This window comes from Malus domestica, chromosome 13, assembly GCF_042453785.1.
Source record: "Malus domestica chromosome 13, GDT2T_hap1".
Lineage (NCBI taxonomy): Eukaryota > Viridiplantae > Streptophyta > Magnoliopsida > Rosales > Rosaceae > Malus > Malus domestica.
In genome coordinates this window covers 35,823,915-35,835,242 of record NC_091673.1, presented here as the reverse complement: position 1 = coordinate 35,835,242, position 11,328 = coordinate 35,823,915, and the positions used below count along the sequence as shown (strand labels likewise).

General features: G+C 37.3%; 1 protein-coding gene across 1 annotated transcript; it reads left to right on the top strand.

Annotated features, from left to right (window-relative positions):
- Positions 1 to 2,075: 2,075 nt before the first annotated feature.
- LOC103447022 (polypyrimidine tract-binding protein homolog 3) lies at positions 2,076 to 11,054 on the top strand. Its single transcript, XM_008386199.4, is given in 16 exon segments — positions 2,076 to 2,363; positions 2,784 to 2,851; positions 5,238 to 5,309; positions 5,408 to 5,484; positions 5,650 to 5,731; positions 7,298 to 7,421; positions 7,754 to 7,818; positions 7,906 to 7,955; positions 8,075 to 8,116; positions 8,217 to 8,268; positions 8,372 to 8,429; positions 8,521 to 8,534; positions 9,316 to 9,423; positions 9,500 to 9,643; positions 10,266 to 10,483; positions 10,485 to 11,054. Coding segments are annotated over 15 exon segments (1,287 nt in total). The 5' UTR covers positions 2,076 to 2,363; positions 2,784 to 2,794; the 3' UTR covers positions 10,609 to 11,054.
- The last annotated feature ends 274 nt before the right edge of the window (positions 11,055 to 11,328 follow it).

Below are 11,328 nucleotides of genomic sequence, written 5' to 3'. Positions count from 1 at the left end.
ATTTTTCCGGTGAGATTTCGTTATGTTTAGAGCCTTAAATTAGTCTAACGTGATTCTACATGTTGAGGGCTTCAAATTGATATAAAATACGAAGAAATTGGTTGAGAAATGACGGAGAACAAGGAGATTGAAAAATCTCCAGTTTTCCGGCCACTGGAAAAACCAGTCCGGCGAGCCCAAGGTAGGAGACGCGCGTGGGGGCGCGTGACAAGCCCAAATTTTTTTTCTAAAAATATGTCGACGTTCGTGACGTCGAGTAGGTCACTGTGGTATATTGAGCACCGTATGAGAAGTTATTTCGAATTGTTGGTTATGTGCTTTAATTAACGTTTTTATAGTTGTTTCGCATATAGGTGACACTTATCCCGAGGACGAGCGTATCCAGGGACGTCACGGGGGTTACAAACCATCGACTTACCAGTCAGTGGGCAGTATTTTCTGTTTATACCTATACTATTGATTTTCCCAGAAATTGAGTTTAAATGAAAGTACGTTTTAAAATGCCATGCATGCATATTGTGAATTATATGAATTGATATTTGATGCATATATATATATATATGTGAATTGGTGCTATGGACGCACAGGTGAGTATCAGGTGAGTTTTATGTTATTTATGTGAATTATTGATGATGTGAATTGTGTTGAGAGCTCATAACCTGCACCCATGGTGTTAGTGCTTATATTATTCACCGCACCGCACGCTCACCTTGGATCTAAGTAGGTGCATGTCGTACAGACCATGAGAGGGTTCCGACATGCTAGTCGTACAAATCACTAGAGGTGGTTCCGACTGGTAGGTGACTTTAGATTATGCGCGCAGATGATCGATGAGAGAAGCACTAGAGCGTATTATTTCACCATTCTTGTCGTACAAACTACTTCAGGTAGTTCCGACTTATGTGCAGAGTAGCGCCGTACAGGTCACCGTGGTGACTCCGACTGGATTGGATAGTGAGCTATAGAATTAACCGTACAGAACCAACTACAGGGTCTCCGGTTGATTCATTATGTCACCTGTTATATTGATGCATCCATATTCTGTCATTGACATTATGTGCAGAGTAGCGCCGTACAGGTCACCGTGGTGACTCCGACTGGATTGGATAGTGAGCTATAGAATTAACCGTACAGAACCAACTACAAGGTCTCCGGTTGATTCATTATGTCACCTGTTATATTGATGCATCCATATTCTGTCATTGACATTATTGCATGGCATACTTGCTGGATTTTGGTAAAGATTAATGTTTTGAGAGATTTGAACAAATATTATGCTATTATGTTATTTTCTGGGAAAGTATACAGGTTTTACAGTGAGGGGTTAAAATTGTTTTAAATGAAATGTTTTGGAAAACTTTGGTTTTACTGACCCACTCAATTTTGTTTTGCGCCCCTCCAGGTTCTAGTTAGCAGTTGGTGGCTCACGAGGTTTTTTTTGGCGTTCTGACAGACTTCCTGCATGTAGGACTCACTTGCGGGTGTTGTAATTTAATTATAGTCCTACTTGACTGCACCTAGTATTTATGCTCTGAAATTGTGTACTGCACACTTAAACTCACTCTAGCATGCTAGTTGGATATTATTGCTAGTAGTTGGTTTTTTATTCCTTCGTATTTCTCATATCTTTTGCTTCCGCATTGCATTTTTGGTTACGTCACGCTCACGTGATGGCCAGCACGTTTTAATTCTAGGATCGGGGTGTGTATATAAAATTATTAAATTAATATATATAATTATTATAGTATTTTTTTAGGGTTATAAAATTATAAAATTAATATTTTACTTATCGTGTATCGTATTGCTTACATGTATACCCGAACCAACTCATTCTCTGCTTATCGGGTTACCTGATAACGATCCAATTCGTTATCATATCGGCCCGAATACGTATTAATTTCATGTTATGTTATATCAAATTAACGAATCGTATCAGGAATTAAGTAACCATGTCCGTAGTTTGGATAATTGGTGACGAGTTAGTGGGGGTCCAAGAACGCAACCTTTGTCCTCTCACCTCACATCCACGTGTTAAAAATTTGTGCTTTGTTTTTGTGTGCATTCGAATGTAATCACATATGATATCTTTTGCAATTACATGTCGTCAAGCACTCGATCTCTTTCTCCGCAGCTCTGACCTGACTGAGTCTACCTCTCACTCCCGACCTCCTTCGATCTCTCTGTGTCTGTCTGTCTGTCTGTCTCTGTCTCTGTGTCTGTCTCTGTCTCTGTCTCTCTCAGGCAAGCCAAGCCCCTTTCTTCCGTCTTACCTTTCATTGTCGATGTCCTTTTAAGCATATGCAGGTGCGGTCGGTTGCAGAGAAATAGCGAGGGCAGACAATCCTTGTCCAAATCTTAATCCGGTAACTGGGACCTAATAAGTCACTGGACCTGTTTCGTTCTTCAGCTATTATTTTCCTTCCTTTGCTTTCTCGGCAACCAAACAGATCTTTAGGGTTTTGAGTTCTGTTCAATTTTGTCAGCTCAGTCAGTTTTGTTTAATAAAAGCAAATACCCCTTTTCGTTTAGCGTGTTGTGCCCTCTAATAAAACAGCTTAATTTTCTATTCAAATTAATGTTTTGAAGAAAAAATAACTTTTTTGTATTTTGAAGGGATTTAATAATACTTGGAGCCATTTTTATCCGATTAATTTGGTGTTGTCATTGAACATAAGAATGTGCATTGCTATTATTCAGCTTTGGTGAATTTGGTGTTGTTTAAATTGGGTTGTGCCTGAAAACGGTAATGTGTGGTTGACCATGGTTGATTGGGTTTGTTGCAGGGTTTTCCACGATGACAGAACCTTCTAATGTCATTCATGTTCGGAACGTGGGGCATGAAATTTCTGAAGTATGTTTCTGCCCTTCTAACAGTGTTTATGCAAATGCCGAGATTTAGCGTACTTTAAATTTAAGATTTGTTTCAATGCCTTTCCAAAATTTGTATCATTGTCATTAACTTTCATGTTGGTTGAATTCATGGTCACCTAAAACTAGAGGCATAGAGTGACATGATGTCTGTGTTCTTGCACGCTGTTTTGTCTATTGGTGGTGATTGGCTTTGTTGAGTCATTAGTGGATTCCCTTTTTCTTCTATTAGTTTTCATATTCAGATAAATCTGTTAACTAATAGCTGGCTATATAATTGATGTTACGAAAGCAACAAAGAAAAGATTTTGAATCTGCGAGGTGAGGCTATGGCATCCATCATAGGAGAATAAGCATTAAGTGCAAGATGAATAATTTCATTTAACAACTTGGTGGCCTGCTTAAAGGAGTTACACCTCCATTTAAAATATTTGAATGGGAATTTCCTTTAAAGAACAACTGGTCCGGGATCTACTTAATGCTTGAATAAGAGGTTAAGAGGTTGGGATACCTGTGCTATATGCCACAAATCTTATGTCTTGTGTTCGAGATTGGAGTGGCGGTGGCTAGGAGTCTAGAGAACTTTTGAAGGGGCTTTCAATTTAAAAGTTAGAGGGAATCTTCAATGTTAGAGGGAGTCTTGGTTTGCGACTATGGATGTTTTGGATCCTTCCTGGAAACTGATATTCAAGGTTGGCTTAGGAACTTGGGTAAAGTTTTCGTATGATGTCTAGTTAGCATGGTGAGGAATCTTAGTATGATGCTTTCCCTTCTCTCTTTGTTTGTTGGGGTAAGTGACTGCTTCTCCCTGCAGGCAAGGAAAGAATTGAACTGTTGTGGAATGCTGATTATCGTTAAGAACTATGACTGAGAGTCAGAGTAACTTGTTCTTTTTATGTCCTTTATGTTGTGAAAGTGGGTATCCTACATGGGCAGTGGTTCTAAATAAATGCTTAATTGATAGCTTAGCTCTGTTGCCTTGCCTTGGGGGTGTTTTCAACTGGTGAGGTTGCTTTTCCAACACAACTAGACCTCCCTTGTGGTTTTGTGGACTCTTTGACGGGAGAGAAATAGACACATATTTAGGACAAGAAGTTACAGTTATGTAGCTATAAAACTGTGTTTGCAGTCTTGTTTTTTGGTGGTTCATGCTAGGAGTGTATAATGTCAAGCTATATTTGATAACTTCAAGATTTACTACAGTTGTACATAAAAATTGTGCCAGTACTGGGGGTTTTAGCCATTGCTTATACAAACATAAGGGAGAATATGTGTTGGAGAAAAGAAAAAATAGCACTCTATGAGTACTGATTGTTCAGTTGCAGTTTAAAAAATACCTAAGATAAAACAAATAGAGTCCTACACTGATGAGTTTAGTGCTTCTGGGACAATCCAGAAGAAAATTATGTTTAATTGACTTTTCACTATATCTAAAGGAATTGAGATTAATAAACTCTTGGAAAAGGCGAGAAAGAATTTCAGGAATTGAGGATAATCTTTTATTTATACATTTTTCAGCTTTGCGCGAGTCAATTGGCTGTGAGTTCATAGTATATTTACCTTGTATAAGTTTGAGTATCAGAACTGAAGCAGTGCACTAAGTGTGAATGTTTTATAAGTAAGGAGGAGATTTTTTTAAATGGAATTGAGGAAACCACAAAACTAAATGTCAAGAGAATGGTTTGGTAGATGAATGGTGAGAGTTGAACTGCATAATCTAGTGCTGATTTTGGAGGGAAGTACCTTTTGTTAGGATTTTTGGCTCGTCACTTAGTGTCCTCTTCTATTTAGGATTGTTTTAGGGAAATAAAGGGTGCACCGATTCTTCTCCTGAAAGGACTAGGAAAGAATCTTAGTTTCCTTATTCAATTTAGAGTAGGAATCCTAGATGTATATTGGAATTGGAAAGGAAGTGTAATAGGATACTATTCCACTTAGCATAGGATATAATGTGATACATATAAATAGGGTGCGGCAAGGTTGGAACATATGAGAGAAAAAGCTAGAGACAGCCGAGAGGAAAAGAGAGGGATTAGTTCTAGGGTTTGCAAAAGTATTGTATACTCTATTATTAACCAAAGAAGCCATGGTTTCTCTGCCCAGAGAAATCACAACTGGACGTAGGCAAAAGTTCATTCGAACCAGTATAAATCTTGTGTGTTTCTAGTTTTCTCTATTTTGCTAAGTGTTAGTCTATTGCCAGATACATCAAAGAGCAAAATCCAGAGGGAGTCAGAAGTTTAACACCTCTCTCTTTAAAGGAGTTTATTTCTGTAATTTGTTACATGTAACGAGGTAGAATCATTTTGAGCTTATTATGCTTTTATATCTGTTAACTATTTCTGATGAAACTTATGTTGTTCTATTAGAATGATTTGCTTCGGCTATTTCAGCCATTTGGAGTCATAACTAAGCTTGTGATGCTTCGTGCAAAAAATCAGGTATTTTTAAAATCTCATTACAATATGGTAGAGAATCTAGAGATAGAGGGTTTATGTTGTATATTACATGTGTCATGTGAAATCTGCTACATGTGCAGGCTCTTATCCAAATGCAAGATACTACTGCTGCAGTCAGTGCACTGCAATTCTATGCAAATGTTCAGCCTGCCCTAAGGTATAAAGATGGTGTTTTCCCCTTGCTTTGAAACCTCTAGTGAGCAGGCACTATATATTATTGTGATTTACATAGCAATTTAAGTAACGATTTGTTTCCATTTTCTGGGTTAGTCTTTAATATCACATACGTTTTAATCTATGTTTATACTTTCTATCATACTAGGGGAAGGAATGTATATGTCCAGTTCTCCTCACATCAAGAACTGACAACAATGTACCAGAATGCTCAAGGACGAGGAAATGAGGTTGTTACCTTGTAGGCCTGATATTTCTATAGAAAGTGTTGTCCAGTAATAAATATTAGAATGAATCACCTTCTGGTAATGTTAATACTTTTTACTGTGTCGTAAGTAGAGCTGAAGTGGCATGTGGTGAAGATATAGACATATTGGTCCGATATTTTTCCGATGGAGGTTGAAATGTCACATGGAGAAGTGGACGTCTATGTTCTATAAATAAATAATAAAAAAACCATATATATTATATAGTTTTTTATACCTTGACGTATTAAGGCCATCAACCCCATTATATTTTATTTTTCTTATGTATTAAAGCCATAAACCATATAAGTTTCCATATAATTTTTACAACTTCTTCAGAATACTGTACTTTTACCATAAGTTTAGTTAATACGGGTGCTAATGGTTAGTGTTATAATTACCTAGGCAATAGTAAAATTATATCATGTTTAAAAATCTATTATTCAGAGAACTTATGTAATTATGTATGTTTTAAGGTCATATTTACCCGCCTCACGCATTGTTTTCTTCACCTCGCATCTTATATATTCTCATGTACGTAAACCTTTTTTTTAACCTTTTTTTTTTTTATAGGGAGCAGTTGTTAGTGTATTATGATTGAATCGAGGAAGCATAGTTCTGCTTGCCCTCTAATGGTTTATCATAAATTTATGGGTCAGTTATCAGTGACCTTATAAAGAAAAACAAAACATGTGCATGTCGTGTTACCAAAGAAGTCTCTTTGCAATGAGTAGAGCACCCCTTGTAGTCATGCAATTGTAGGAGTAAGATATAATGCTCAGAGCTTACGTTGTTGAATCCCAGGCAACTTTAAACTCATGTGTTTCCTTCGTCTTTTGTGCCTTTTGTAAAGGCCCATCTTGCATTTTGTTCTTCTGGAGGTCATTTGTGTTTCATTTATTTTATATAAACAAAGTATTTAGCATTTCAGGTCAAATGGATTTTTCAAATTTGGTCAAGTGACATTCAGTATAAATTACATGATAAGTGATAGGATTAGCATATTCCTAAAGGTTAATATCTTTCGTCTTTTGTGATGTTATGCCCAGTGCCTCATCTGCATGCTTGTCTTAGAAGAGCCAGATTAAATGCAGATAGGTTATTGGATCGATTGCGTGGTAGCCTGAATAAGAGAAGTTTCTTTCTCTTTCATCCCTCGTTAATGTCTTAACAAGGTCTTCTAATAGAGTATTGTCAACCTCTTATATAGATTTTTCTGTTACCACGGTTTAAGATTATAATCAATCTTTGATAGTCCAGTTTGATCTGAAGAATACTGTTGAAAGGGGTTTCTGGATTCACCAATGAACACAAATAGTATAGATTACACAAATCAAGTCTGTTCCGAAATTCTTCACAGGCACCCAGATCCGTATCTTAAAACCTTTCATATTCCTTTCCATATTTTATATGCTTTCCATCCTTCTACAGTTAGATATTATTTTTATTATCACTTTAGTTGTCTCTTTCTCTATCTGTACTTCTGTATTTATTATCCCGTCTCCTCTGTCTCTATGCTGGTCTGCTATCAGACACTTTCTGGATGCACAGCCAAACCAAATTCTGTTAGTTACAATTCATCACATGCTATATCCTATTACAGTGGAAGTCCTGCATCAAGTGTTTTCTCCTCATGGATTTGTAGAGAAGATCGTCACTTTTCAGATGTCAGCTGGTCAGCTTCTACAAGTTTTCTCCCTCTTTCTCTCTCAGTCTATGCCTCCTTTATTTTAGATTACAACTCTCAACTCTGAAGTTGACTCTTGATCCAAAGCTGGATGCATATGTGCTTGTTTCTATAAGAATGATCGTTTTCGCTTTAATTATTGACGACCAGTGTTTCAGTAGCTATAAAAAACTTTTTTTTTATTTTTTTTATTTTTTTATTTTTTTATTTTTGCATTTTGTAGAATGATTCTGTATGCATACCTTAAGCCTTGTAGTACATACTTTAAGCATACAGTGCATGAATGCTTTATTTGTTGTCCTGTTTGTGCAACAATGTAGGTTTTCAGGCCCTAATTCAGTATCAATCCCGACAGAGTGCTATTGCTGCTAGAACTGCTCTGCAGGTATTCTTCAAACATCCATATTGCTTTACAGCTTGGACATATAATTTGTTTGAAGTCTGCATTGGTTAACACATCTGCTCTTTACAGGGACGTAATATTTATGATGGTTGTTGTCAACTAGACATTCAGTTCTCAAAGTAGGTTTCAAACCTTCTTTTTATCATTTGTGGATTCCATTTATATGCTTGGATTGATCATATTTCTTTCTCATTGTCTATTGAGGATAATTTTATTCATTATTCTGATTGTAATCCAGCCTTGACGAATTACAAGTGAACTACAATAATGAACGTTCAAGGTTTGTTGGAATCTAATGGACTTAATTTTATCCTCTATATCTTTTTGACGTTATCGTGCTGTTAGTGCTGAATCAATTTTGTTTTTTTCTTCCTGCCTAGGGATTTCACTAATCCCAATTTGCCTTCAGAACAGATAGGAAGATCCCCGCAAGTGTGTTCCACTGCATTTTGTTGTTTATTTTAAATTCATATGTTATATTCTCTCTAGTTACCTACCCCCTTTGTCTTATAGTTTTGTTCACTTTGTGCTACAGCCTGGATATGGTGATGCAGGAGGCATGTATGGCCTTCAAGGTACTGGAGCCAGCGCAGGTGCTCTATTTCTCCTGGTTTTTTTATTCATTGCAGCAATCTTGTGATCGACAATAATTTATTAATATCTACGTTCATTTTTGTTTTTCAGTTGGATTTCCGCAGGTTGGTATTGTTCAGACTGTCTTGGATACGTGTATGAGATAATGCTGAGCTGAGGATATTACCTGCAATTTTGTGGAAAATATTTAAGATGTCTAGTGGATGACTTCTTTCCTTGTTGCTTGATTCTTTTTGCTCTTAAATGTGCAATTGGCCACATGGTTTCGTGCCTGTTTCATTTGAAATGTGCTTACCGCTATTGGGGATCTCCTACAGTTTTTTTTTTTTTTTTTGCTTTTGGTAATGAGTGGGGGGAATTTGTGTCATTGGAGATATTACACTATTTGGGGCATAAGGTAAAGAAATCTGCTAATACCTTTGCATGGCCAGCCTCTGAAAACCGAAAAAATTCTTTGGATCGCCTTGGCCTGCATTGGTCCTTATAAAGAGGATTGTAACCAAGGTTTCTGTGTATTTATGGTTAACTGTTAGTAGATCCATGTGAGGAACACTAGGCCTATCTAAAACAAGAGCCTCCAAATGTATGTAGTTTTAAAGAAACATTACAGCTTCTACTTTGTGATATTCTCTCCTATTTAGCATGTGGTGCCTTAATTATATGGGAAATGATCCTTGCACCCCATTTTCTCCCCTACACGGCTTTCTCTTTTTCTGGCCTTTGGATTGAATAAATCAAAGGAAAATCAATGGACAGAATTTTACAGGGGCATGCAGAAATAGTAAAGGGGTGTGTAGATTTCATTTCCCAATTGTATCTCTGTTTATATTCATACTATAATGCAAAATATTAAAGTAATTGACCATTTTCCCCTCTTAAATCTAGATGACTAATGCGGCTGCAATTGCGGAAGCCTTTGGTGGAGGTTTGCCTCCTGTTATAAGTGGAACCAATGACTGGTGTACAGTCCTCGTCTCCAATCTGAATCCTGATGTAAGTCGTGCTACTGCTCCTCTTCCTTCTTTCTCCTATGTTCTTTATTCTTGACACGTCGGCACACTTATTTCAGAAAATAGATGAGGACAAACTTTTTAACCTGTTTTCCATCTATGGAAACATTGTGAGAATTAAACTTCTTCAAAACAAGCCCGACCATGCACTTGTCCAGATGGGTGATGGCTTTCAGGCTGAACTGGCAGTACACTTTCTAAAGGTGTGGTTGTTTAAACTACTCTTACTTATGATAGGATACAGTGTGTTTATACTTAGGGTGGTCAATCTCACTATGGAATTATAATATTTTTCGGTGAGTGATGCAAGCTTAACTATCTGGGGTCTTTTGTTTTGTCATGTGATTTGTAACTCTTTATATGACAAATGATGGTCCACTCACTTTTTCTGCTTATGGACTGTAACAGCTTTGACAAGAGATGTGTGGCATCTGTTTGTTGGTTTTCTGGTAGTTGTACACGACCTATATATTCTGAACGATATATCATAATTGTTCTTGATGGTGTACCATGTCTCTGAAAGCTTGCTTTAGAGGTTGAATAATGCAGTATTTGGTGCAACTCAACTTTGGTTTTGAGTAGTCTGGCAGAATTTTCGTTATTGGTTTTTCTTTTTGTAACTAAAGGTAGAGAAGAAAACGAGGGAATGTTGACAATGCAATGATTCACACGGCCAATCAAACAACAAAAGCCAAAAACAATGTTAAATGGACGTTTTCCCCCTCAGTTAAAAGTTTTACATATTCTCTCATTTCTTCCTCACATTTCTTATAGTGAGAAAAGCTGTCCTTCTGGTACCAATGCAAATTCATATTTGTGATGCAGGGTGCACTACTGTTTGGGAAGCGATTGGAGGTCAACTTCTCGAAGCATCCAAATATAATGCAAGGTGCTGACACACATGAATATGTGAACTCAAATCTCAACCGCTTCAACCGTAATGCAGCAAAGAACTACCGGTATTGCTGCTCTCCTACAAAGATGATCCACTTGTCTTCTCTTCCCCAGGAAGTCACCGAAGAGGAGATTGTGAGCCACCTGGAGGAAGCAGGCCTTGGTTATGTTTGAAACTGAGGAGCAGGCCACTGAAGCATTTGTATGCAAGCATGCTACCTCGCTCGGTGGGTCAATGATTCGGATCTCCTTCTCGCAGCTACAGGCAATATGACAACATAATTGTTTCAGAAATAACAGGGATGAGGATTATAAAGCATAACAGGGTGGAGGCTTCATAATTGGGAAATATTTATGGAGCTGAAGCTGTTATTTGCTGTTGCTTTTCCCGGAAATGGTGTTTTCGATTGCGATTGTGTTGGGAGGATCTGCTCCTTCATCGTTTACGGTCTTCGTTATATCCGGTGTTTGTATCAAATTATTTATTAGGTCCTTTACGTCTTGGAGTTAGGTGATGCCAAATTTTTGAAGCATAGGAAGAGGGGAAAGTTTACTCTTTTTTTTATATATTAATTTTGGACTTGTGAGAGAGGGGATCTCTTTATGTGTATATCTCTTGTAATTCGGGCTAATCCAGTCATCTCAGTTGTATTCTCAATTCCTTGATGTGCTAATCCCACTCCCAGAATCATTTCTCAACAATTTATAATTTTCTCTAAACCTTCCATCGACCACCATTTTGAAGGACTTGACTGCCATATGCTTAATATGTTTACGATGATTGTTTGCTTTATGCGCGCTTGGATTGCTAGAAATGGTCCCACATGGCATGTTATCGATTTTACAGAGGATTAGACTTTCAAACGAACATAAGGTATAAGTTTATACAATTTCCTAACGTCAGTCACGTTATAAACGACTGAAAATCTAACCTCTTCGCCATCATAGTTACAAACGACTCTGTCACCCCCATGCGGTGCAAATTAGCAGTGAG